At 66.3% G+C, this 27,125-nt stretch overlaps 1 protein-coding gene across 2 annotated transcripts; it reads left to right on the top strand.

Annotated features, from left to right (window-relative positions):
• Positions 1 to 2,354: 2,354 nt before the first annotated feature.
• LOC142074648 (sarcoplasmic/endoplasmic reticulum calcium ATPase 1) lies at positions 2,355 to 25,090 on the top strand. 2 transcript variants are annotated; one of them, XM_075135397.1, is made up of 22 exons: positions 2,355 to 2,372; positions 2,494 to 2,576; positions 2,824 to 2,928; positions 5,509 to 5,647; positions 7,273 to 7,353; positions 7,461 to 7,546; positions 8,136 to 8,433; positions 10,661 to 10,827; positions 11,328 to 11,416; positions 13,413 to 13,515; positions 13,605 to 13,736; positions 14,341 to 14,466; positions 14,546 to 14,764; positions 16,104 to 16,439; positions 17,914 to 18,134; positions 19,874 to 20,076; positions 21,792 to 21,877; positions 22,143 to 22,276; positions 22,980 to 23,097; positions 23,564 to 23,681; positions 24,195 to 24,237; positions 25,025 to 25,090. In XM_075135397.1, exons 4-21 carry the CDS (start codon positions 5,560 to 5,562, stop codon positions 24,197 to 24,199), a joined length of 2,610 nt encoding a protein of 869 aa, XP_074991498.1. In that variant the 5' UTR covers positions 2,355 to 2,372; positions 2,494 to 2,576; positions 2,824 to 2,928; positions 5,509 to 5,559; the 3' UTR covers positions 24,200 to 24,237; positions 25,025 to 25,090. The 2 variants fall into 2 exon arrangements, with proteins under 2 accessions (XP_074991498.1, XP_074991499.1); XM_075135398.1 differs by lacking the exons at positions 22,980 to 23,097; positions 24,195 to 24,237; positions 25,025 to 25,090.
• The last annotated feature ends 2,035 nt before the right edge of the window (positions 25,091 to 27,125 follow it).

Here is a 27,125-nt window from a genome sequence, read left to right as displayed (position 1 = left end):
GGGATCCCCCCCCCGCTATGGGGCAGGCTATGGGGGTCCCAACCCCCCCCCGCTATGGGGCAGGTTATAGGGATCCCCCCCCCTGCTATGGGGCAGGTTGTGGGGGTCCCAGCCCCCCCCCGCTATGGGGCAGGCCGGGGGGCGGGGGGCCCCCCCGGGGGGGTGCCCCAGGCCAAGGTTGGGGTAACCGGAGCCGGGCGGCAGCAGCTGCCGCTCGGGTTTCGGCCCGGAACCCAACACCCCCCAGCCCCCCACGCCGTGGGGCAGCCCCACACCCGCCGGGGGGGCAGGGGGGGGACGTGCCCGGGTCCCCTCCCCACCCTTAAAACAAGGCGGGGGGGGTCCCCGCTGACCCCCGGCGCGAGGACACGACCCGTAACCCCCCCCCCCCCGCCGTGGGGCAGCCGTGGGGCAGCCACCGAATCCCTGTTTATGTGGGGGGGGGGATCCGGTTTCGGGGACCCCCCAGAGAGATTTAGGGGGACACGTGGGGACAAGTTGGGGGGGGGGGGGGTCGTGCGCCCCAGTCCCGCCTGTCCATCAGGGCCAGAAATAACCCGGGGGGGGGTGGGGGGGGGACACGGGGAGGGGACATTGGGGGGGGAGGGGGGGGACATTGAGTGACGCCGGGGGCTGCGACGTCCCCGAGGGGGCGGCGTCGGGCGGGGGGGGTGGGATTTGGGGTGGCCCCTCATAAGCCCCCCGCGCGGAAGGTGCCCGCCATCCCCCCCCCCGCCCCTCCCCCTCCCCAGGTGCCCCCGTTTCAGGGGCGACAGCGGCCGCAGGGGGTGACAGCGGCGACAGGGGGTGACAGCGGCGGTGACAGGGGGTGACAGCGGCGACAGGGGGTGCCCGGGGGTGCCGGGGGGTGCCCGGGGGCGCCGGCGGCCATGGAGAACGCCCACGCCAAGACGGTGGAGCAGTGCCTGGCCTATTTCGGGGTGAGCGAGGGCGCGGGGCTCACCCCGAGCAGGTCAAGAGGAGCCTGGAGAAGTACGGGCCCAACGGTGAGCGGGGGCGGGGGGCGACGGGAGGTGGGGGGACGCGGGGGTGGGGGACGCGGGGGCATGTGGGGGGACGCGGGGGGATGTGGGGGGACGCGGGGGGATGGGGGGATGTGGGGGACGCAGGGGATGTGGGGGACAATGGGGAGGTGGGGGGCTACAGGGGTGGGGGACGTGGGGGGGCGCGGGGGGCAACGGGGAGGTGGGGGGACATGGGGGGACATGGGGACATGGGGGACAATGGGGAGGTGGGGGGCTACAGGGGTGGGGGGGCGCAGGGGACAACGGGGACACGGGGGGACACGGGGACATGGGGGACAATGGGGAGGTGGGGGGCTACAGGGGTGGGGGGACGTGGGGATGGGGGGGCTACAGAGATGGGGGGACAGGGGAGGTGGGGGGACATGGGGGGACATGGGGACGTGGGGGGACACGGGGGGATGGGGGGACGTGGGGGGACAATGGGGAGGTGGGGGGCTACAGGGGTGGGGGGACGCAGGGGGATGGTGGGAGGTGGGGGGACATGGGGGGACATGGGGACGTGGGGGGTTACAGGGGTGGGGGGACGCGGGGGGGACGTGGGGATGGGGGGGGCTACAGGGATGGGGGGACAGGGGGGATGTGGGGGGACATGGGGGGACATGGGGAGGTGGGGGGATGCGGGGGATGCGGGGGGACACGGGGACATGGGGGGACACGGGGGGACAATGGGGAGGTGGGGGGCTACAGGGGTGGGGGGACGTGGGGATGGGGGGGGCTACAGGGATGGGGGGACACGGGGACATGGGGGGACACAGGGACGTGGGGGCTACAGGGATGTGGGGACGTGGGGGGACAAGGGGGAGGTGGGGGAACATGGGGGGGTGCGGGGAGATGGGGGGACGGGGGGACAAAGGGGACGCGGGGGGATGTGGGGGGACAGAGGGGAGGTGGGGGGACAATGGGGACATGGGGGGACAATGGGGACATGGGGGGCTGCAGGGATGTGGGGACATGGGGGGACAATGGGGATGGGGGGACGGGGGGTCGTGGGGGACATGGGGTGATGTGGGGGGACAGTGGGAACAGTGGGGACATGGGGGGACAATGGGGATGGGGGGGATGTGGGGGACAGTGGGGACACAGGGGGACGTGGGGGACAGTGGGGACAGTGGGGACACAGGGGGACACAGGAGGACAGTGGGGACATGGGGACACAGGGGGACGTGGGGGACGGGGGGGACAGCGCTGACCACAGGGACACAGCGGGGGAGGGGGGGGACACCAGCGGGCACAGCACAGCGGGGGAGGGGCCGGGTCTGGGGGTGCCACCGCCCCCCCCCCCATAACGCGTCCCCTCTCCCCCCGCAGAGCTCCCGGCCGAGGAGGGTGAGTGCCTGGGGGGGGGGTGGGGGGGATGGGACCCCTTTTGGGGACCCATCCCGGGGGGGGGGCGGGGATCGTCCCCGCGCCCTTTGACCCCCGAATCGCCCCCCCCGCCCCCCCCCAGGGAAGACGATCTGGGAGCTGGTGGTGGAGCAGTTCGAGGACCTGCTGGTGCGGATCCTGCTGCTGGCCGCCTGCATCTCCTTCGTGAGTGGGGGGGGGGCACCGGCGCCGGGGGGGGGACACCGGGGGTGGGGGGGGACACCGGGGGTGGGGGAGGGGGACACGGAGCGGGGGGAGGGGCGGCGTCCTTGCGGGGTGACCTCCCCCCCCCCCGTGGGATCCGGTGTCATCTCAAGTGTCGGCAGCTGTTGGGGGGGGGGGGGTGACAGCTGAGCCCCCCCCGGTGTCACCGTGTCCCCTGTGTCACTGTCACCTCCCCCCCCCCCCCCAGGTGCTGGCGTGGTTTGAGGAGGGGGAGGAGACCATCACGGCCTTCGTGGAGCCCTTCGTCATCCTCCTCATCCTCGTGGCCAACGCCGTGGTGGGCGTCTGGCAGGTGAGGGGGGGGGGGGACACGGGGGGACACGGGGGGACACGTGGGGACACGTGGGGACACGGGGGGACACGGGGACACGGGGGGACAGGGCGGGGGACACGGGGGGACACGTGGGGACACGTAGGGACATGGCGGGACAGGGCTGGGGACACGTGGGGACAGGGCGGGGGACACGGGGGGACACGGGGGGACACGGGGACACGTGGGGACAGGGCGGGGGACACGGGGGGACACGGGGGGACACGGGGACACGGGGGGACAGGGCAGGGGACACAGGGGGACACGTGGGGACACGTGGGGACAGGGCTGGGGACATGGGGGGACACGGGGGGACACGGGGACATGTGGGGACACAGGGGGACAGGGCTGGGGACATGGGGGGACACGGGGGGACACGGGGACACGTGGGGACAGGGCGGGGGACACGGGGGGACACGTGGGGACAGGGCTGGGGACATGGGAGGACACGGGGGGACACGGGGACACGTGGGGACAGGGCGGGGGACACGGGGGGACACAGGGGGACAGGGCTGGGGACACAGGGGACACGTGGGGACAGGGCGGGGGACATGGGGGGACACGTGGGGATGGGGTTGGGGACACAAGGGGACGCGGCTGGGGACAAGGGGATGGACGTGGGGACATGGGGACAGGGCTGGGGACACGGGGGGACAGGGGGACACAGGGACGAGGGGGGACACATGGGGACAGGGCTGGGGACAGAAGTGGGGACATGGGGACAGGGCTGGGGACATGGGGACAGAGGTGGGGACACATGGGGCAGGGCTGGGGACAGAAGTGGGGACATGGGGACAGAGATGGGGACAAGGGGACAGGGATGGAGATGTGGGGTTGGGGACACGGGGACACGGGGACATGGGGACATGGGGACACGGGGACAGATGGGGACATGGGGACACGGGGACAGATGGGGACACGGGGACACGGGGACACGGGGACATGGGGACATGGGGACACGGGGACAGATGGGGACATGGGGACACGGGGACACGGGGACATGGGGACATGGGGACACGGGGACAGACGGGGACATGGGGACATGGGGACACAGGGACAGACGGGGACATGGGGACACGGGGACACGGGGACATGGGGACATGGGGACACGGGGACAGACGGGGACACCCCCTGGGGGGCGGGAGGTGGCTGTGGGACCTGCCTGGGGACGTGGGGACAGCGCTGGGGACCCCGTCCCTCAGCGTCCCTGGCGTCTGCGTCCCCCGCCCCTGCCGCGTCACCCCCGGTGTCCCTTGGTGTCCCCCAATGTCCCTGTGGTGTCCCCTGATGTCCCCCAATGTCCCTTGGTGTCCCCTGATGTCCCTGTGGTGGCCCCTGATGTCCCCCGATGTCCCTTGGTGTCCCCTGATGTCCCTGTGGTGCCCCCAATGTTGCCCCATGTCCGTTGATGTCCCTCGATGTCCCCATGGTGTCCCCTGATGTTCCCTGATGTCCCTGTGGTGGCCCCGTGCTGTCGCCTTGGTGTCCCCGGGGTGTCCCTGATGTCCCCATGGTGTCCCCTAATGTCCCCGTGGTGTCCCTTGGTGTCCCCATGATGTCCCTGCTGTCCCTGTGATGTCCCCATGATGTGGTGTCCTCTGGTGTCCCCCTGGTGGCCCCGTGATGTCCCCGTGATGTCCCTGCTGTCCCTGTGGTGTCCCCTGATGTCCCCCTGGTGTCCCCGTGATGTCCCCATGATGTCCCCGTGATGTCCCTGCTGTCCCTGTGGTGTCCCCTGATGTCCCCATGATATCCCTGTGGTGTCCTTTCCTGTCCCTGTGATGTCCCTATGATGTCCCCAATGTCCCTGTGGTGTCCCCATGATGCGCTGTCCCCTACTGTCCCCCTGATGTCCCCATGATGTGATGTTCCCCTGATGTCCCCGTGGTGTCCCCATGATGTCCCTGTGGTGTCCCCTGATGTCCCTATGGTGTCCCTGTGGTGTCCCCTTGATGTGATGTCCCCATGATGTCCCCGTGGTGTCCCCTGATGTCCCTGTGGTGTCCCCTGATGTCCCTATGATGTCCTCGCTGTCCCCGTGGCGTCCCCATGATGTCCCCGTGGTGTCCCCTGGTGTCCCTGCTGTCCCCGTGGTGTCCCCGTGGTGTCCCTGTGGTGTCCCCTGATGTCCCTATGATGTCCTCGCTGTCCCCGTGGCGTCCCCATGATGTCCCCGTGGTGTCCCCTGGTGTCCCTGCTGTCCCCGTGGTGTCCCCGTGGTGTCCCTGTGGTGTCCCCTGATGTCCCTATGATGTCCTCGCTGTCTCTCCCCGTGGTGTCCCCCTGATGTGATGTCCCCTGGTGTCCCCTGGTGTCCGCCTGATGTGATGTCCCCATGGTGTCCCCGCGGTGTCCCCCGGTGTCCCCGCTGTCCCCATGGTGTCCCCCTGATGTGATGTCCCCATGATGTCCCTGTGGTGTCCCCGTGGTGTCCCCCTGATGTGATGTCCCCATGGTGTCCCCGTGGTGTCCCCGCTGTCCCCATGGTGTCCCCCTGATGTGATGTCCCCATGATGTCCCCGCTGTCCCCCCGGTGTCCCCGCTGTCCCCCTGTCCGGGCAGGAGCGGAACGCGGAGAACGCCATCGAGGCGCTGAAGGAGTACGAGCCCGAGATGGGGAAGGTCTACAGGGCCGACCGCAAGGCCGTGCAGCGCGTCAAGGCCCGCGACCTCGTCCCCGGGGACATCGCCGAGGTGGCCGGTGAGGGGACACGGGGGGGCACGGGGGGGGACAGGGGACGGCATGGGGGGACACCGGGGAGGGGGCACGGGGGACGTGGGGGGACCCTGCGGGGACACCAGGGGGGACATCGTGGGGGGACGTGGGGGGGGACATGGGACATCATGGGGGGACACCAGGGGACATCATGGGGGGACATGGGGGGGACACGGGACATCATGGGGGGACACCAGGGAGGGGGCACAGGGGACATGGGGGGACCCTGGGGTGGGGGGGACACAGGGGACATTATGGGGGGACACCGGGGAGGGGGCACAGGGGACATGGGGGGACCCTGGGGGGACACCAGGGGGGACATCGTGGGGGGACGTGGGGGGGACACAGGGGACATCACGGGGGGACACCAGGGGACATCATGGGGGGACACCAGGGAGGGGGCATGGGGGACATGGGGGGACCCTGGGGGGACACCAGGGGGGACATCGTGGGGGGGGGACATCATGTGGGGACATGGGGGGGACACAGGGGACATCATGGGGGGACACCAGGGGACATCATGGGGGGACACCGGGGAGGGGGCACAGGGGACATGGGGGGACACCAAGGGGGGACATTGTGGGGGGGGGACATCATGTGGGGACATGGGGGGGACACAGGGGACATCATGGGGGGACACCAGGGGACATCATGGGGGGACATGGGGGGGACACAGGGGACATCATGGGGGGACATGGGGGGGACACAGGGGACATCATGGGGGGACACCAGGGGGGACATCGTGTGGGGACATGGAGGGGACACAGGGGACATCATGGGGGGACACCGGGGAGGGGGCACAGGGGACGTGGGGGGACCCTGGGGGGACACCAGGGGGGACATCGTGTGGGGACATGGAGGGGACACAGGGGACATCATGGGGGGACACCGGGGAGGGGGCACAGGGGACGTGGGGGGACCCTGGGGGGACACCAGGGGGGACACCATGGGGGGACATGGGGGGGGACGGGGGGGACATGGGGGGACACTGGGGGGGGACACGGGGGGGACATCGTGGGGGGGACACAGGGGGGACATAGGGGGACACGGGGGGGGACATCATGGGGGGATACAGGAGCTGCCAATAACCCTCAGTAGCTACCAGTATAACTCCCAGTAACCCCCAGTAGCTCCCAGTATAACTCCCAGTAACCCTCAGGAGCTCCCCTTATGCCCTCCCAGTGTTCCCAGTAACCTCCAGGAGCTCCCAGTAAGCCCCAGGAGCTCCCCTTACCCCCTCCCAGTGCTCCCAGCAGCTCCCAGTAAGCCCCAGGAGCTCCCAGTATAACTGCCAGTACTCACAGTAATCCCCAGGAGCTCCCCTTATGTCCTCCCAGTGCTCCCAGTAGCTCCCAGTATAGCTCCTAGTGCTCCCACTATAACCCCCAGGAGCTGCCGATAACCCCCAGGAGCTCCCAGTATAACTCCCAGTGCTCCCAGTAACCCTCAGGAGCTCCCAGTATAACTCCCAGTGCTCCCAGTAACCCCCAGGAGCTCCCCTTATGCCCTCCCAGTGCTCCCAGTAACCCCTAGTAGCTCCCAGTATAGCTCCTAGTGCTCCCAGTATAACTCCCAGTGCTCCCAGTAACCCCCAGTTCCACCCCCCGCAGTGGGAGACAAGGTCCCGGCCGACATCCGCATCATCTCCATCAAGTCGACGACGCTGCGGGTGGACCAGTCCATCCTCACTGGTATGGGACTGGGAGGAACTGGGGAGGACTGGGAGGGACTGGGATGGGACTGGGAGGGACTGGGGGGGGGCGGGACGGCCACGCCCAGCCGCTGTCCCCTCCCCCAGGGGAGTCGGTCTCCGTCATCAAGCACACGGACCCCGTCCCCGACCCCCGCGCGGTCAACCAGGACAAGAAGAACATGCTCTTCTCCGTGAGTGTCACCCGTGTCACCCCCGTGTCACCCCGTGTCACCCCGTGTCACCCCCGTGTCACCCCGCGTCACCCCGCGTCATCTCGTGTCACCCCGCATCACCTGCGTCCCACCACACGTCCCCCGGATCACCACCACGTCCCACCACCACGTCTTCTGGTGTCCCCACCACGTGTCCCCTGGTGCCACCACCATGTTCTCCATGTCCCACCATGTGTCCCATCATGTCCCATCCCCCATGTCCCACCACGTGTCCCCTGGTGCCACCACCACGTCCCCCATGTCATCACCGCGTCCCACCACATCTCCTCTGCGTCCCACCACCGCATCTTCTGGTGTCCCCACCACGTGTCCTCCATGTCCCAGCACGTGTCCCACCGTGTCTCATCCCCTGTGTCCCACCACGTGTCCCCAGGTGTCCCCACCACATCCCCCCCACGTCCCACTACACCTGGTGTCCCCAGGTGTCCCCCCCACGTCCCACCACATCTCCTCCACGTCCCACCACACCTGGTGTCCCCAGGTGTCCCCCCCACGTCCCCCCACCCCACCTGTCCCCATAACCCCCCGCGTGTCCCCGCCCCCGCAGGGCACCAACATCGGGGCGGGCAAAGCCGTCGGCATCGTGGTGGCCACGGGGGTGAACACGGAGATCGGGAAGATCCGAGACGAGATGGCGGCCACCGAGCAGGAGAAGACGCCGCTGCAGCAGAAGCTGGACGAGTTCGGGGAGCAGCTCTCCAAGGTCATCTCCCTCATCTGCGTCGCCGTCTGGCTCATCAACATCGGCCACTTCAACGACCCCGTCCACGGCGGCTCCTGGATCCGCGGCGCCATCTACTACTTCAAGATCGCCGTCGCCCTGGCCGTGGCCGCCATCCCGGAAGGTCTGTGGGTTCCTCAGCCCCCTGTGGGCCCCTAGGGGTCTTCCTCCAGCCCCTATGGCCTTGGGAAGGCCATCCGTGATCCCCTATGGAGCTGTGACGGCCACCCGTGATCTCATATGGCTTTAGGAAGGCCATCCGTGATCCCCTATGGAGCTGTGACGGCCATCCGAGATCTCGTATGGCTTTAGGAAGCCCATCCATGATTCCCTATGGAGCTATGAAAGCCATGCATGATCTCATATAGCTTTAGGAAGCCCATCCATGATCCCCTATGGAGCTGTGACGGCCACCCGTGATCTCATATAGCTTTAGGAAGCCCATCCATGATCTCATATAGCTTTATGAAGACCATCCATGATCCCCTATGGAGCTATGATGGCCACCCATGATCTCATATGGCTTTATGAAGCCCATCCATGATCCCCTATGGAGCTATGAAGCCCATGCATGACCTCATATAGCTTTAGGAAGCCCATCCGTGATCTTATATGGCTTTATGAAGCCCATCAGTGATCCCCTATGGAGCTATGACAGCCATCCGTGATCTCGTATGGCTTTATGAAGCCCATCCATGATCTCCTATGGACTTCTGAAGCCCATGCGTGATCCCCTATGGACCTATGAAGCCCATCCACGATCTCATATGGCTTTAGGAAACCCACCCATGATCCCCTATGGAGCTGTGATGTCCATCCGTGATCTCATATGGCTTTATGAAGCTCATCCGTGATCCTATATGGATCTATGAAACCCATCCCTGTTCCCTATGGATCTATGAAGCCCATCCTTGATCCCATACGGGTTTATGACGTCCATCCATGATCCCCTATGGACCTATGAAGCCCGTCCATGATCCCCTATGGGTTTCTAAAGCCCTTTTTTGATCCCATATGGGCTTGTAACGTCCATCTTTGGTCCCGTATGGGCTTATAACGTCCATTTTTGGTCCCGTATGGGCTTGTAACGTCCATCTTTGGTCCTATATGGGCTTACAACGTCCATCTTTGGTCCCGTATGGGCTTGTAACGTCCATCTTTGGTCCTATATGGGCTTATAACGTCCATTTTTGATCCTATAGGGGTTTGTAATGCCGTTCTTGGTCACGTAGGGGCTTGTAACGTCTTTTCTTGACCTTCACGGTCTCCTAAAACCCTTTATTGATCCTATAGGGGGTTATAACGTTTTTCTTTGATCCCGTATAGCTTTGTAATGTCCAGTTTTTATCATATAGGGGTTTATAATGTCCTTCCTTGATTCTATAGGGGTTTATAATGTCCATCCGTGATCCCATATGGGTCTATAACGTCCATCCGTGATCCCATATGGGTCTATAACGTCCATCCGTGATCCCATATGGGTCTATAACATCCATCCGTGATCCCATATGGGTCTATAACGTCCATCCGTGATCCCATATGGGTCTATAACGTCCATCCGTGATCTCATATGGGTCTATAACGTCCATCCGTGATCCCGTATGGGTCTATAACGTCCATCCGTGATCCCATATGGGTCTATAACATCCATCCGTGATCCCATATGGGTCTGTAACGTCCATCCGTGATCCCATATGGGTCTGTAACGTCCATCCGTGATCTCATATGGGTCTATAACGTCCATCCGTGATCCCATATGGGTCTATAACGTCCATCCGTGATCCCATATGGGTCTATAACGTCCATCCGTGATCCCATATGGGTCTATAACGTCCATCCGTGATCCCATATGGGTCTATAACGTCCATCCGTGATCCCATATGGGTTTATAACGTCCATCCGTGATCCCATATGGGTCTATAACGTCCATCCGTGATCCCATATGGGTCTGTAACGTCCATCCGTGATCCCATATGGGTCTATAACGTCCATCCGTGATCCCATATGGGTCTATAACGTCCATCCGTGATCCCATATGGGTCTGTAACGTCCATCCGTGATCCCATATGGGTCTATAACGTCCATCCGTGATCCCATATGGGTCTATAACGTCCATCCATGATCCCATATGGGTCTATAATGTCCATCCGTGATCCCATATGGGTTTATGATGCCCTTCCTTGACCCTATATGGCCTTCCAATGTCCACCCTTGCTCCTATACGGGCTTCTAACGCCCTTTCTTCCTGCTCCGTGGGCCCGTCACCTCTCCCTGGTCCCACGGGGGGGCCGGTGGCCACGGCCGTGGGGCCGGTGGCCGCGCCGCGGGGCTGAGGGGACGCCTCGCCGTAGGGCTGCCGGCCGTCATCACCACCTGCCTGGCGCTGGGGACCCGGCGCATGGCCAAGAAGAACGCGATCGTGAGGAGCCTGCCCTCGGTGGAGACCCTGGGCTGCACCTCCGTCATCTGCTCCGACAAGACCGGCACCCTCACCACCAACCAGATGTCCGTCTGCAAGGTGGGGGGGCCATCGCGGGGCGCCCCGGGGTCCCCTGGGAACTCCTCGCGTCCCCTTGGGTGCTCCAAGGTTCTCCAGGAGCCCCTCACGTCCCCTTGGGTGCACCAAGGTCCTCCAGGAGCCCCTCGCGTCCCCTTGGGTGCTCCAAGGTTCTCCAGGAGCCCCTCGCGTCCCCTTGGGTGCTCCGAGGTCCTCCAGGAGCCCCTCGCGTCCCCTTGGGTGCTCCAAGGTCCTCCAGGAGCCCCTCGCGTCCCCTTGGGTGCTCCAAGGTTCTCCAGGAGCCCCTCACGTCCCCTTGGGTGCTCCGAGGTCTTCCAGGAGCCCATCACGTCCCCTTGGGTGCCCCACCATCCCCAAGGACCCCTTGACGTCCCCTTGGGTGCCCCACCATCCCCCAAGACCCCCTGAAATCCCCTGGGTGCCCCAAGGACCCCCTGACATCCCCTGGGTGCCCCAGTGTCCCCAAGGACCCCCAACGACCCCTTTTCTTCTCCCCCCAGATGTTCATCGTGGACAAGGTGGAGGGTGACATCTGCTCCCTCAACGAGTTCTCCATCAGCGGCTCCACCTACGCCCCCGAGGGAGACGTGTGAGTGACCTTTTGGGGGGTCCCCGTCCCCCGCGGGACCCTGGTGACCTCTTTTGGGGGTCCCTGTCCCCCCACGGGCTGGTGACGCCCCTTCTTGGAGGTCCCCGTTGGTGACCATCCAACGTTGGGGGACGTTGGAGCAACCAGGGGGGCTGGTGGGGGTTGTTGGGGTCCCCAGGAGGGGCTGGGGGACGTTGGGGCACCCAGGGGGACATCAGGGTGTCCTTGGGGACATCGGGGTACCAAGGAGATATCAGGGGGTCCTGAGGGACGTTGAGGCACCCGAGGGGACATCAGAGGGTCTTTGGGGACATCAGGGGGTCCTTGGGGACATCGCGGCACCCAAGGTGACATCAGAGGGTCCTTGGGGACATTGGGGTACCAAGGGGGACATCAGGGGGTCTTTGGGGACGTCGGGGCACCCAAGGTGACACCAAGGGGTCCTTGGGGACGTCGGGGCACCCAAGGTGACACCAAGGGCTCCTTGGGGACATCGCGGCACCGAAGGTGACACCAAGGGCTCCTTGGGGACATCGCGGCACCCAAGGTGACACCAAGGGGTCCTTGGGGACATTGTGGCACCCAAGGTGACACCAAGGGGTCCTTGGGGACGTCAGGGCACCCAAGGTGACACCAAGGGCTCCTTGGGGACATTGTGGCACCCAAGGTGACACCAAGGGCTCCTTGGGGACATTGGGGCACCCAAGGTGACACCAAGGGCTCCTTGGGGACATCGGGGCACCCAAGGTGACACCAAGGGGTCCTTGGGGATGTTGGGGCACCCAAGGGGACACCAAGGGCTCCTTGGGGACGTCGGGGCACCCAAGGGGACACCAAGGGGTCCTTGGGGACGTCGGGGCACCCAAGGTGACACCAAGGAGTCCTTGGGGACATTGCGGCACCCAAGGTGACACCAAGGAGTCCTTGGGGACATCGCGGCACCCAAGGGGACACCAAGGGGTCCTTGGGGACGTCGGGGCACCCAAGGGGACACCAAGGGGTCCTTGGGGACGTCGGGGCACCCAAGGGGACACCAAGGGGTCCTTGGGGACATTGCGGCACCCAAGGTGACACCAAGGGGTCCTTGGGGACGTCGCGGCACCCAAGGGGACACCAAGGGGTCCTTGGTGACGTCGGGGCACCCAAGGTGACACCAAGGGGTCCTTGGGGACGTCGGGGCACCCAAGGGGACACCAAGGGGTCCTTGGGGACATCGGGGCACCCAAGGTGACACCAAGGGGTCCTTGGGGACATTGCGGCACCCAAGGTGACACCAAGGGGTCCTTGGGGACGTCGGGGCACCCAAGGGGACACCAAGGGGTCCTTGGGGACGTTGGGGCACCCAAGGTGACACCAAGGGGTCCTTGGGGACGTCGGGGCACCCAAGGGGACACCAAGGGGTCCTTGGGGACGTCGGGGCACCCAAGGTGACACCAAGGGGTCCTTGGGGACATTGCGGCACCCAAGGTGACACCAAGGGGTCCTTGGGGACGTCGCGGCACCCAAGGGGACACCAAGGGGTCCTTGGTGACGTCGGGGCACCCAAGGTGACACCAAGGGGTCCTTGGGGACGTCGGGGCACCCAAGGGGACACCAAGGGGTCCTTGGGGACGTTGGGGCACCCAAGGTGACACCAAGGGGTCCTTGGGGACATTGCGGCACCCAAGGTGACACCAAGGGGTCCTTGGGGACGTCGGGGCACCCAAGGGGACACCAAGGGGTCCTTGGGGACGTTGGGGCACCCAAGGTGACACCAAGGGGTCCTTGGGGATGTTGGGGCACCCAAGGTGACACCAAGGGCTCCTTGGGGACATCGGGGCACCCAAGGGGCCATCAGAAGGACCTGGAGAACCTTGGGGGCACCCAGTGAGATACAGGAGATGCCCGGGAGACGTTGGGACACCCAGGGGGGACGTCGGGGGACGCTGGGGCACGCGGGGGGTGCGGGGACACCCCCGGGGGTGTCACCACGGTGTCCCCGCCCCGCGTCCCCCAGGATGAAGCAGGAGAAGGCGGTGAAGGCGGGGCAGTACGACGGGCTGGTGGAGCTGGCCACCATCTGCGCCCTCTGCAACGACTCCTCCCTCGACTACAACGAGGTGACGCTCGTCCCCTCCCCTCCCCCCACGGTGTCACCCACCCCCACCCCCGGTGACAACCTCGTGTGTGTCCCCCCCCCCCTCGTTAGTCCAAGGGCGTCTACGAGAAGGTGGGGGAGGCGACGGAGACGGCCCTGACCTGCCTGGTGGAGAAGATGAACGTCTTCAACACCGACGTCCGCAACCTCTCCAAGGTCGACCGGGCCAACGCCTGCAACTCCGTGAGTGGCCCCGTGTCCCCTCCTGTCCCCTCCTGTCCCCGCTCCACCCCACATCTTCCATCTCTTGATGACGCCATTGTCCTCCCCTCGTCCCCATGGGTCCTGTCCCCATCTTCTCCGTGTTGACCCCATGGCCACCTACGTCCCATTGACGCCGCTGTCCTCCCCGTGTCACTGTTGACCCCGTGTCCTCGTTGGCCCTGTGTCCCCAAGGTCCTCCCTACGTCCCCAAGGTCCACCCTACGTCCCCAAGGTCCTCCCTACGTCCCCAAGGTCCACCCTACATCCCCAAGGTCCCATCCCCACCTTCTCCTTGCTGCCCCCACGTCCCCACGCGTCCCGTTGACCCCCCCGTCCTCCCCGTGTCCCCCTCGTCACCTCGCTGCCCCCCCCACCCCCTTCCTTGGTGTCCCCCCATGATGACGTCCCCGTCCCCAAGGTCCTCCCTACGTCCCCAAGGTCCCATCCCCACCTTCTCCTTGCTGCCCCCACGTCCCCATGCGTCCCGTTGACCCCCCCGTCCTCCCCGTGTCCCCCCCGTCACCTCGCTGCCCCCCCACCCCCTTCCTTGGTGTCCCCCCATGCCGACGTCCCCGTCCCCCAGGTCATCAAGCAGCTGATGAAGAAGGAGTTCACCCTGGAGTTCTCCCGCGACCGCAAGTCCATGTCCGTCTACTGCTCCCCGGCCAAAGCCTCCCGAGCCGCCGTGGGCAACAAGATGTTCGTCAAGGTGGGCCCCATCACCACGTCGCCCCGTGTGACCCCGTCCCCCGTCCCCGTCGCCCCCTGTGACCTCCTCCTCCTCGTAGGGTGCTCCCGAGGGCGTCATCGACCGTTGTAACTACGTCCGGGTGGGCACCACCCGGGTTCCCCTGACGCCGGTGGTCAAGGAGAAGATCCTCACCGTCATCAAGGAGTGGGGCACCGGGCGGGACACCCTGCGCTGCCTGGCGTTGGCCACCCGCGACACCCCGCCCAAGAAGGAGGACATGGTGCTGGAGGACTCCACCAAGTTCGTCGACTACGAGGTGATTTTGGGGTGGGGGGGGGGGGTTGGTCCTCGGTCTCCTATGGACTTCTAGAAGCTCTTCTTGGGGTTTCTGGTCCCGTATGGTCATGTGAGGCCCTTCTTGGGGGGTCCGTGGTCCTTCGGGGGGGATGAGGTCCCCTCTTTGGGGCCCTTGGTCCTATATGGCCATACAAAACCTTACGTTGGGGGGTCTTTGGTCCTATAAGGTCGTCTGAGGTCCCCTCTTTGGGTTCTCTGGTCCCCTATAGGCCATGTAACGCCCTTTCTATAGGGTCCTTGGTCCTATATGTCCACATGAAACCTTTTCTGGGGGTCGTGGTCCTACAGGGGTGTCTGAGGTCCCCTCTTTGGGGTCCCTGGTCCTCTATAGACCATGTAATGCCCTTTCTATAGGGTCCTTGGACCTATATGTCCACATGAAACCTTTTCTGGGGGGTTGTGGTCCTACAGGGGTGTCTGAGGTCCCCTCTTCAGGGTCCCTGGTCCCCTATAGGCCATGTAACGCCCTTTCTATAGGGTCCATGGTCCTATATGTCCACATGAGCCCTTTTCTGGGAGGTCGTGGTCCTACAGGGGTGTCTGAGGTCCCCTTTTTGGGGTCCTTGGTCCTATATGTCCATACAAAACCTTACGTTGGGGGGTCTTTGGTCATATAAGGTGGTCTGGTGACCCCTCATTGGGTTCTCTGGTCCCCTATAGGCCATGTAATACCTTTTCTATAGGGTCCATGGTCCTATATGTCCACATGAAACTTTTTCGGGGGGGTCTTGGTCCTACAGGGGTGTCTGAGGTCCCCTCCTTGGGGTCCTTGGTCCTCTATAGACCATGTAATGCCCTTTCTATAGGGTCTTTGGACCTATATGTCCACATGAAACCTTTTCTGGGGGTCATGGTCCTACAGGGGTGTCTGAGGTCCCCTCCTTGGGGTCCTTGGTCCTCTATAGACCATGTAACGCCCTTTCTATAGGGTCTTTGGACCTATATGTCCACATGAGACCTTTTCTGGGGGGTCTTGGTCCTACAGGGGTGTCTGAGGTCCCCTCTTTGGGTTCTCTTGTCCCATATAGGCCATGTAATGTCCTTTCTATAGGGTCCTTGGTCCTATATGTCCACATGAGATCTTTTCTGGGGGTCTTGGTCCTACAGGGGTGTCTGAGGTCCCCTCTTTGGGGTCCCTGGTCCCATATAGGCCATGTAACACCCTTTCTATAGGGTCTTTGGTCCTATATGTCCACATGAGCCCTTTTCTGGGGGTCGTGGTCCTACAGGGGTGTCTGAGGTCCCCTCCTTGGGGTCCCCGCTCCCCTACGTCCCCCCCCTCCCCGTGTCCCCTCCAGATGGACCTGACCTTCGTGGGCTGCGTGGGGATGCTGGACCCTCCCCGGAAGGAGGTGATGGGCTCCATCCGCCTGTGCCGGGACGCCGGCATCCGGGTGATCATGATCACGGGGGACAACAAGGGGACGGCCATCGCCATCTGCCGCCGCATCGGCATCTTCAGCGAGGAGGAGGAGGTGACGGGCCGGGCCTACACGGGGCGGGAATTCGACGACCTCCCCCCCGCCGAGCAGCGGGAAGCCTGCCGCCGCGCCTGCTGCTTCGCCCGCGTCGAGCCCACCCACAAGTCCAAGATCGTCGAGTTCCTCCAGTCTTTCGATGAGATCACCGCCATGGTGAGGGTCTTGGGGGGGGGGGGGGGTCTGACGTCACTCTGATGTCATCTTGGGGGGGGGCCCGCGTTGATTTGACGTGGTTTTGGGGGTCCATCATCATTCCAGGGGGGTTCCTGGGGGTCCAGCATTCATTTGACGTGGGTTTGGGGGTCCATCATCATTCCAGGGGGGTTCCTGGGGGTCCAGCATTGATCTGACGTGGGTTTGGGGGTCCATCATCATTCCAGGGGGGTTCCTGGGGGTCCAGCATTGATCTGACGTGGGTTTGGGGGTCCATCATCACTCCGGGGGGTGTTCCTGGGGGCCTCACGTCAATCTGACGTGGTTTTGGGGGTCCATCATCATTCCAGGGGGGTTCCTGGGGGTCCAGCATTCATTTGACGTGGGTTTGGGGGTCCATCATCACTCCGGGGGGTGTTCCTGGGGGCCTCACGTCAATCTGACGTGGTTTTGGGGGTTCATCATCATTCCAGGGGGGTTCCTAGGGGTCCAGCATTGATCTGACGTGGGTTTGGGGGTCCATCATCACTATGATGTGATCTTGGGGGGGTCCAGCATCAATCTGACGTAGTTTTGGGGGTCCATCATCTCTCCAGGGGGGTTCCTGGGGGTCTCACATCGATCTGATGTGGGTTTTGGGGGTCCATCATCACTCCGGGGGGGTTCCTGGGGGTCTCATACCAATCTGATGTAGTTTTGGGGGTCCATCATCACTCCAGGGGGGTTCCTGGAGGTCCAGCATCGATCTGACGTGGGTTTGGGGACCCGTCATCCCTCTGACGTGATCTTGGGGGTCCAGCATTGATCTGATGTGGGTTTGGGGGTCCAGCATCGCTCTGGGGTGGTCCTAGGGGTCTGGCATCACTCTTGGGGTGCTCCTGGGGCTTCCAGCATTGCTCTGACCCAGCTTTGAGGTCCCATCACATCTCCAGGAGATGTTCTGGAGCTCCAGGGTGGCTGATACCCTCCCCGGGCGGCACCCACTGCCCCCTTGGGAGACCCACCACCCCCCTTGGGTGACCCATGGGGACCTACCACCATCCTTGGGTGATCTACACCCCCTTGGGTGCCCCATCCCGCCCTTGGGTGCCTCATCCCCACCCTTGGGTGTCCCACCACCCCCTTGGGTGACCCATGGGGACCCACCACCCCCCTTGGGTGCCCCATCCCCACCTTTGCGTGACCTACACCCCCTTGGGTGACCCATGGGGACCTACCACCACCCTTGGGTGCCCCACCACCCCCTTGGGTGACCCGTGGGGACCCACCACCCCCCTTGGGTGACGCATCCCCACCCTTGGGTGACCCATGCCCACCCTTGAGTGACCCATGGAGACCCACCACCCCCCTTGGGTGCCCCATCCCCACCTTTGGGTGCCCCACCACCCCCTTGGGTGACCCATGGGGACCCACCACCCCCCTTGGGTGACCCATGGGGACCCACCACCACCCTTGGGTGCCCCTCCGGCCGCAGACGGGTGACGGGGTGAACGACGCGCCGGCGCTGAAGAAGGCGGAGATCGGCATCGCCATGGGCTCGGGGACGGCGGTGGCCAAGACGGCCTCCGAGATGGTCCTGGCCGACGACAACTTCTCCACCATCGTGGCGGCGGTGGAGGAGGGCCGGGCCATCTACAACAACATGAAGCAGTTCATCCGCTACCTCATCTCCTCCAACGTCGGCGAGGTGGTCTGGTGAGACGCCGCCGGCCTCCCAGTTCGGCCCAGTCCAGCCCAGTTCAGCCCGGTTCCCCCCCGCTGCCCTGCATCTCAGCAGCTTCCTTCCATTCCCACCCCATCCCCCCAGTCCCACCAGGTTCTCCAGCTCCTTCCCATCACCCCCAAGCCCCCCCAGCTCCCCCCAGTTCTTCCCAGTTCTTCCCAGTTCTTCCCAGTTCTTCCCAGTTCTTCCCAGTTCTTCCCAGTTCATCCCAGTTCCCCCCGCTGCCCCGCATCTCAGCAGCTTCCTTCCATTCCCACCCCATCCCCCCAGTCCCACCAGGTTCTCCAGCTCCTTCCCATCACCCCCAAGCCCCCCCAGTCTTCCCCAGCTCCCCCCAGCTCCCCCCAGTTCTTCCCAGTTCTTCCCAGTTCTTCCCAGTTCATCCCAGTTCCCCCCGGTGCCCCTCATCTCACCAGCTTCCTTCCGTTCCCCTGGTTCCTCCCAGTCCCACCAGTTTCTCCAGCTCCTTCCTGTCCCCCCCAGATGCCCCCCAGTCTTCCTAAGCTCCCCCCAGTTCATCCCAGTTCCCCCCAGTGCCTCCCGGTTCCCCCCAACCCTCCCCAGCCCTCCCAGTTCACCCCAGTCCCCCCCACCTCCCCAGCCCTCCCAGTTCCCCCCAGTCCCCCTCTGAGCTTCCCCCCTCCAGCCTCCCCAGTTCCCTCCAGTCTCCCCCAGTCCCTCCAGTCTCCCCCAGTTCCCCCAGCTCCCCAGTTCCCTGCCCCCCCAGTCTCCCCCAGTCCCCCCCTTCCCAGCCCTCCCAGTTCCCCCAGCCTCCCCAGTCCCCCCCAGTTCCCCTCCCCAGCCCCCCCAGCCCCCCCCAGTCCCCCCTGGCCCACCCAGTCCCTCCCAGTCCCCCTCCCCAGCCCCCCCAGTTCCCCCCAGTCTCCCCCAGCCCCCCCAGTCCCTCCCAGTCCCCCCCTCCCCAGCCCCCCCACTTCCTCCCAGTCTCCCCCAGCCCCCCCAGTCCCTCCCAGTCCCCCTCCCCAGCCCCCCCCAGTTCCTCCCGGTCTCCCCCAGCCCCCCCAGTCTCCCCCAGTCCTCCCAGTCCCCCTCCCCAGCCCCCCCGCTTCCCCCCAGTCCCCCCCAGTCCCTCCCAGTCCCCCCCCCAGTCCCCCCCAGTCCCTCCCAGTCCCCCCCCCCAGTCCCCCCCAGTCCCCCCCAGTCCCTCCCAGTCCCCCCCCCAGCCCCCCCCAGCCCCCCCCAGCCCCCCCAGTCCCTCCCAGTCCCCCTCCCCAGCCCCCCCCAGTTCCTCCCAGCCCCCCCCAGCCCCCCCAGCCCCCCCCAGTCCCCCCCAGTCCCCCCCAGTCCCCCCCAGTCCCTCCCAGTCCCCCCCAGCCCCCCCAGTCCCTCCCAGTCCCCCCCTCCCCAGCCCCCCCAGTCCCCCCCAGTCCCCCCCAGTCCCTCCCAGTCCCCCCCTCCCCAGCCCCCCCAGTTCCTCCCAGCCCCCCCCAGCCCCCCCCAGCCCCCCCAGTCCCTCCCAGTCCCCCCCTCCCCAGCCCCCCCAGTCCCCCCCAGTCCCCCCCAGTCCCTCCCAGTCCCCCCCTCCCCAGCCCCCCCAGTCCCCCCCAGTCCCTCCCAGTCCCCCCCAGCCCCCCCCAGTCCTTCCCAGTCCCCCCCCCCAGCCCCCCCAGTTCCTCCCAGCCCCCCCCAGCCCCCCCCAGTCCCTCCCAGTCCCCCCCAGTCCCCCCCTGACCCCCCCCGCCTCCCCCAGCATCTTCCTGACGGCGGCGCTGGGGCTGCCCGAGGCCCTGATCCCGGTGCAGCTGCTCTGGGTGAACCTGGTGACCGACGGCCTCCCGGCCACCGCCCTGGGCTTCAACCCCCCCGACCTGGACATCATGGACAAGCCCCCCCGCAGCCCCAAGGAGCCCCTCATCAGCGGCTGGCTCTTCTTCCGCTACCTGGCCATCGGGGGTGAGACCGCCGCCCCCGCCGGGACCTCCGGGTGGGGGTTCCTTGTGGACCTCGGTGGTGGGGGTTCCTTGGAGACCTCCAGGGTGGGGGTTCCTTGTGGACCTCGGTGGTGGTTCCTTGGAGACCTCCAGGGTGGGGGTTCCTTGTGGACCTCGGTGGTGGGGGTTCCTTGTGGACCTCTGTGGGGGTTCCTTGTGGACCTCGGTGGTGGTTCCTTGGAGACCTCCATGGTGGTTCCTTGGAGACCCCCGGGGTGGGGGTTCCTTGGAGACCCCCATGGTGGTTCCTTGGAGACCTCCAGGGTGGGGGTTCCTTGTGGACCTCTGTGGTGGGGGTTCCTTGGAGACCTCCATGGTGGTTCCTTGGAGACCCCTGTGGTGGTGGTTCCTTGGAGACCTCCATGGTGGTTCCTTGGAGACCTCCGGGGTGGGGGTTCCTTGGAGACCTCCATGGTGGTTCCTTGGAGACCCCCATGGTGGTTCCTTGGAGACCCCCATGGTGGTTCCTTGGAGACCCCCGTGGTGGTTCCTTGGAGACCTCCAGGGTGGGGGTTCCTTGGAGACCCCCGTGGTGGTTCCTTGGAGACCTCCAGGGTGGGGGTTCCTTGGAGACCTCCGGGGTGGGGGTTCCTTGTGGACCTCGGTGGGGGTTCCTTGGAGACCCCTGTGGTGGTGGTTCCTTGGAGACCTCCATGGTGGTTCCTTGGAGACCCCCATGGTGGTTCCTTGGAGACCCCCATGGTGGTTCCTTGGAGACCCCCGTGGTGGTTCCTTGGAGACCTCCAGGGTGGGGGTTCCTTGGAGACCCCCGTGGTGGTTCCTTGGAGACCTCCAGGGTGGGGGTTCCTTGGAGACCTCCGGGGTGGGGGTTCCTTGTGGACCTCGGTGGGGGTTCCTTGGAGACCCCTGTGGTGGTGGTTCCTTGGAGACCTCCATGGTGGTTCCTTGGAGACCTCCGGGGTGGGGGTTCCTTGGAGACCTCCGGGGTGGGGGTTCCTTGGAGACCTCCATGGTGGTTCCTTGGAGACCTCCATGGTGGTTCCTTGGAGACCCCCATGGTGGTTCCTTGGAGACCTCCATGGTGGTTCCTTGGAGACCTCCGGGGTGGGGGTTCCTTGGAGACCCCCGTGGTGGTTCCTTGGAGACCTCCAGGGTGGGGGTTCCTTGGAGACCTCCGGGGTGGGGGTTCCTTGTGGACCTCTGTGGGGGTTCCTTGGAGACCTCCGTGGTGGGGGTTCCTTGGAGACCTCCATGGTGGTTCCTTGGAGACCCCCGGGGTGGGGGTTCCTTGGAGACCCCCATGGTGGTTCCTTGGAGACCTCCATGGTGGTGGTCACTTTTGGACCCCCGTGGTGGTTCCTTGGAGACCTCTGTGGTGATTCCTCAGAGACCTCCATGGTGGTTCCTTGGAGACCTCCACAGTGGTGGTCACTTTGGGCCCCTGTGGTGGTCACTTCTGGACCCCCGTGGTGGTTCCTTGTGGCCCCCCACAGTGGTGATTCCTTGTGGACCTCCACGGCAGTGGTTCCTTGTAGACCCCCGTGGTGGCCCCTTGTAGACCTCCATGGTGGTGGCCCTTTGTAGACCTCCGTGATGGTCTCGTGTAGACCTCCCTGTGGTGGTGGTCCCTTGTAGACCCTCACGGTGGTCTCCTGTAGATCTCCAGGGTGGTGGTCCCCCGCCCCGGCTCACCCCGTCCCCCCGCTCTCTCCCCAGGGTACGTGGGTGCCGCCACGGTGGGGGCGGCGGCGTGGTGGTTCCTCTACGCTGAGGACGGTCCCAGCGTCACCTACCACCAGCTGGTGAGTCCCGGACACCCCCCGATGACAACCACGAGGTCCCCAAGGTGACCCCAGGGTCCCCGTGGTGGCCCCAAGGTCCCCGTGAGGGGCCCCACGATGGTCCTGTCATCTCCGTGGTCATCCTGGAGCCCCTGTGATGACCCCCACATCTTCATCGTCACCCCAAGTTCCTCATGGTGACCTCATGGTCCCCGTCCTGACCTCACGGTCCCCATGGTGACCTCACGGTCCCCACGGTGACCTCACCGCCCCCCGGCCCCCCCAGACCCACTTCATGCAGTGCTCGGAGCACAACGCCGACTTCGGGGGCCTGGACTGCGACATCTTCGAGTCGCCGGTGCCCATGACCATGGCCCTCTCCGTCCTGGTCACCATCGAGATGTGCAACGCCCTCAACAGGTAGGGGGCGCTCTTCTCCACCACCACCACCACCATCATCACCACCATCACCACCACCATCATCATCATCACCACCACCACCACCACCACCACCACCACCACCACCACCACCATCACCACCATCACCACCATCATCACCACCACCATCACCACCACCATCACCACCACCACCATCACTATCACCACCACCATCACTATCACTACCAGTACCATCACCACCACCACAACCACCACCACCATCATCACCATCATCACCACCACCATCACCACCACCATCATCACCACCACCACCATCATCACCACCATCATCACCACCATCATCACCATCATCACCACCACCACAACCACCACCACCACCATCATCACCACCATCACCACCACCATCACCACCACCACCACAACCACCATCACCACCACCATCACCACCATCATCACCACCATCACCACCACCACAACCACCACCACCACCACCACCATCACCACCGCCACCATCACCACCACCACAACCACCATCACCATCACCACCACCACCACCACCACCACCACCACCACCAACCACCACCACCACCACCACCACCACCAACCACCACCACCACCATCACCACCACAACCACCACCACCACACCACCATCACCACCCCCCACCCCCACCCCCACCCCCACCTTGGTGTCCCCCCGTCCCCACGTGCCGTGTCCCCCCCCAGCCTCTCCGAGAACCAATCCCTGGTCCGCATGCCCCCGTGGGTCAACATCTGGCTGATGGGCTCCATCTGCCTCTCCATGTCCCTCCACTTCGTCATCCTCTACATCGACCCGCTGCCCGTAAGGGGGCTGGTGGCCACGGGGCTGGTGGCCACGGGGGGTGGTGGCCACGGGGGGCGTGGTGGCCACGGGGGGCTTGGTGGCCATGGGGGGGGTTGGTGGCCATGGGGGTGGTGGCCACGGGGGGCTTGGTGGCCGTGGGGGGTTGGTGGCCACGGGGGGCTGGTGGCCATGGGGCTGGTGGCCATGGGGGGTTGGTGGCCATGGGGGGTTGGTGGCCATGGGGCTGGTGGCCATGGGATGGCTGGTGGCCATGGTGGGGGTGGTGGCCATTGGGCGATCGGTGGCCATGGGGGCGTTGGTGGCCATGGAGGGGTTGGTGGCCGTGGTGGGATTGGTGGCCATGGGGGTTGGTGGCCATGGGGGTTGGTGGCCATGAGGGTGGTTGGTTGCCATGGTGGGGGTTGTGGCCGTGGGAGCTCTGGGGGGGTTCAGGGGGGTTGAGGCTCAGCCCATCCCCCCCCAGATGATCTTCAAGCTGACGCCCCTGGACCTGACGCACTGGCTGATGGTGCTGAAGATCTCCTTCCCCGTCATCCTGCTGGACGAGGCCCTCAAGTTCGCCGCCAGGAACTACCTGGAGGGTGAGGAGGGCCCCCCCATCCCCCCGGGGTCACCTCCATCCTCCATGGTCACCTCCATGGTCACCTCCATCCCCCCATGGTCACCTCCATCCCCCCGGGGTCACCTCCATCCTCCATGGTCACCTCCATGGTCACCTCCATGGTCACCTCCATCCTCCATGGTCACCTCCATCTCTCCTGGTCCCTTCCCTATCCCCCTCCATCCCTCCCCATGTCCCCATCATCTCCTCCCTGTCCCTCATGGTCCATCCTGGTCCCCTCCATCCCTCCCCGTGTCCCCTCCATCCCTCCCCATGTCCCCTCCACCATCTCCTGGTCCCCACCACCATCTCCCCATGTCCCCACCACCATCTCCCCGTGTCCATCCTGGTCCATCCTGGTCCCCACCACCACCTCCTGGTCCCCACCATCACCTCCTGGTCCCCACCACCGTCTCCTGGTCCCCACCACCTCCTGGTCCCCACCGTCTCCCCTCCCCCGCTCACCGCCATCTCCCTTCCTCCCCTCTCGTAGCGTAAACTCCCGTCCCCTCCATCGTCCTCGGGCCCGGCCACAGGTACCCCCCCGGCACCCCCTGTGTCCCCGCACCCCACGGCTGTGTCACCGTCACCCCCTGTGTCCCCGTCACCCCCACGGCTGTGTCACTGTCACCCCACATGTCCCCTGTCACCCCCTGTGTCCCCGGCACCCCACGCCTGTGTCCCTGTCACCCCACATGTCACCATCACCCCACATGTCACCATCACCCCACGCCTGTGTCCCCATCACCCCACACGTCCCCTGTCACCCCCTGTGTCCCCATTGCCCCACGGCTGTGTCCCTGTCACCCCCCGTGTCCCCTGTCACCCCCTGTGTCCCCGTCACCCCCTGTGTCCCTGTCACCCCCTGTGTCCCTGTCACCCCCCACGTCCCCTGTCACCCCTGTGTCCCCGTCACCCCACATGTCACCATCACCCCACAGCTGTGTCCCCATCACCCCACACGTCCCCTGTCACCCCCTGTGTCCCCGTCACCCCCTGTGTCCCTGTCACCCCCTGTGTCCCTGTCACCCCACACGTCCCCTGTCACCCCCTGTGTCCCCATCACCCCCCACGTCTCCTGTCACCCCCTGTGTCCCCATTGCCCCACGGCTGTGTCCCTGTCACCCCCCGTGTCCCCGTCACCCCCTGTGTCCCTGTCACCCCCTGTGTCCCCACCCCCGCCATCACAGGGGCAGGACGATGGGGGGGGGGGCTGAGCTTGGGGGGGCAGTGGGGGGGGGGGGGCGGGGAGTGACACGTGACATCACGTGACATCACATGACGTCACGTGACATCACGTGACATCATCACCGTCTCCCCCAGCCGACGCCGAGGACCACCCGGAAGAAGCGGAAGTGACCCCGGGGTCCCCCCCCGCGCCCGGAGCTGCTCGGCCCCAGGGCGCCGTGGGGCAGCCCCTCCCCCACCGTGGGGCAGCCCCTCCCCCACCGTGGGGCAGCCCCTCCCCCGCCGTGGGGGGCCCCTCCCCCCGGCGTCGCTTATTTATTGCCAATAAAGGGAACGCCCCGCCCATCCCCCCGCCCCGCCTCCCGCCTCGTTTTTTTTTTTTTTGGGGGGGGGGGGGGGGACACGGGGGGGCGGGGACACGAATCGGGCAGCCAATCACAGCAGGGGGTGGAGCCCCGGGGGGGAGGGGCGGGGTTGGGCAGACCTCCCCCCCCCCCCCCCCCCCCAGTGCCCTGGGGGTGCAGGGGATGGGGGTGCCCCCCATGTTGGGGTGCGGCTGCCCCATATCCCCCCATTTTGGGGTCCCGGCGTGTCCCCACACCCACCCCCCCCTTTTTTTTTTTAGGGCGGGGCTTGTGCTGTCCCCGCCCCAGGGCGGGGCTGTGGGCCTGACCCCACCCACCCCACCCCCACCCCCGGGGTTGAGACCACCCCGAGCTGCGTTTCGGGGCTCACTCGCCCCCCAACTCCCGGCTGGGCAGGTCAGTGGGACCCCCCCCTCCCCCACCCCCCTCCCCCCAGCCCCACGGCGTGGGGGTCCCGGGTGGGGGGAGGGGAAGGCGGTGCGGGCGGACGTGGCCGGACTTTGGACCCCCCTTGGCGTGGGGGGGAGGGGGGGAGGCCCCCGGGTTGGGGGGAGGGGAAGGGGGTGTGGGGCAGCGCAGGGGGGGGGGTGGGGGGAGGAGGGGGGGTGGGGGGAGGGGGGGTCTGTGGGGCAGGACCCACGCGGGGGGGGGGGGGGGCCGTGGGGGGCAGGACCTTGGTGGTCCCCCAGGGCGCCGGGGCCGCTCTGCCCCCCCTCCCCCCACCCCATGGTCCCAGTGGCCCCCCCTCCCCCCACCCCATGGCCCCCGCCCCACTCTGCCCCCCCCCCATGGTCCCAATGGCCCCCCCTCCCCCCCCCCCATGGTCCCAGTGGCCCCCCCTCCCCCCACCCCATGGCCCCCGCCCCACCCTGCCCCCCCTCCCCCCACCCCATGGCCCCGCCCCACCCTGCCCCCCCCTCCCCCCACCCCATGGCCCCCGCCCCCCCTGCCCCCCCCTCCCCCCACCCCATGGCCCCGCCCACCCTGCCCCCCCTCCCCCCACCCCATGGCCCCCACCCCACTCCAGCCTCTCCCCCCTCCCCCCACCCCATGGCCCCCACCCCACTCCAGCCTCTCCCCCCTCCCCCCCAGCTCCCCGCCCTCCCCCGCATCCCGCGAGCTCCATGGCCGCCGCCCCCCCCGCCCCCCCGAGCCGGGGGTCCTGCTGCCCCCCCACAAGCTTCGCCTTTTGGCCCGCGCCTGGTTGGAAGAAGACGCCCCCTCCCCCGACCCCGCCTCCTGGGCCGTGGGCCACGCCCCTTGCCACGCCCAGCTCCTCTGCAAATCGGCGGGGGTCCTGGCGGGGACCCCCTTCGCCCAGGCGGCCTGGGAGGAGACGGGGTGCAGGGTGAGCTGGCGGGTGGCCGAGGGCTCCCGCTTGCCCCCCGGCAGGACGGTGGTGGCCGAGGTGGAGGGTCCCGGCGCCGCTTTGCTATTGGCCGAGAGGGTGGCGCTCAACTGCTTGGGGCGGTGCAGCGGGGTGGCCACGGCGGCCGCTCGGGCGGTGGCCACCGCTCGAGGGAGAGGTTGGGCGGGGACGGTGGCCGGCACGCGGAAGACGACGCCCGGTTTTCGATTGGCTGAGAAATACGCCTTGGCGGTGGGCGGGGCCGACCCCCACCGTTACGGGCTGGGGGAGCTGGTGATGCTGAAGGACAATCACCTGCTGGCCGCCCGCGCCCCGCTGGCCCAGGTGGGCGGGGCGGGGCGGGGACACGCCCCTAGAATTGGGGGGCGTGGTGGTGGTGGGGGACACGCCCCTAGAATTGGGGGGGCGGGGGGACACGCCCCTAGAACCGGGGGGGCGGGGCGGGGACACGCCCCTAGAATTGGGGGGGCGGGGGGGACACGCCCCTAGAATTGGGGGGCGT

The sequence above is a fragment of the Calonectris borealis genome, chromosome 39 (genome assembly GCF_964195595.1).
Source record: "Calonectris borealis chromosome 39, bCalBor7.hap1.2, whole genome shotgun sequence".
NCBI lineage: Eukaryota > Metazoa > Chordata > Aves > Procellariiformes > Procellariidae > Calonectris > Calonectris borealis.
The sequence above is the reverse complement of the archived record's forward strand: the minus strand, read 5'-3'. Positions and strand labels throughout refer to the sequence as shown.

What these genes read in the sequence shown, in the direction of transcription:
- LOC142074648 (XM_075135397.1), top strand. Translation starts at nt 5,560, where the DNA reads ATGGGGAAGGTCTACAGGGCCGACCGCAAGGCCGTGCAGCGCGTCAAG. An exon ending in CCGCTACCTGGCCATCGGGG is followed by an intron (nt 20,077 to 21,791) that starts GTGAGACCGCCG and finishes CTCTCTCCCCAG; the next exon opens with GGTACGTGGGTGCCGCCACG. An exon ending in ATGTGCAACGCCCTCAACAG is followed by an intron (nt 22,277 to 22,979) that starts GTAGGGGGCGCT and finishes GTCCCCCCCCAG; the next exon opens with CCTCTCCGAGAACCAATCCC.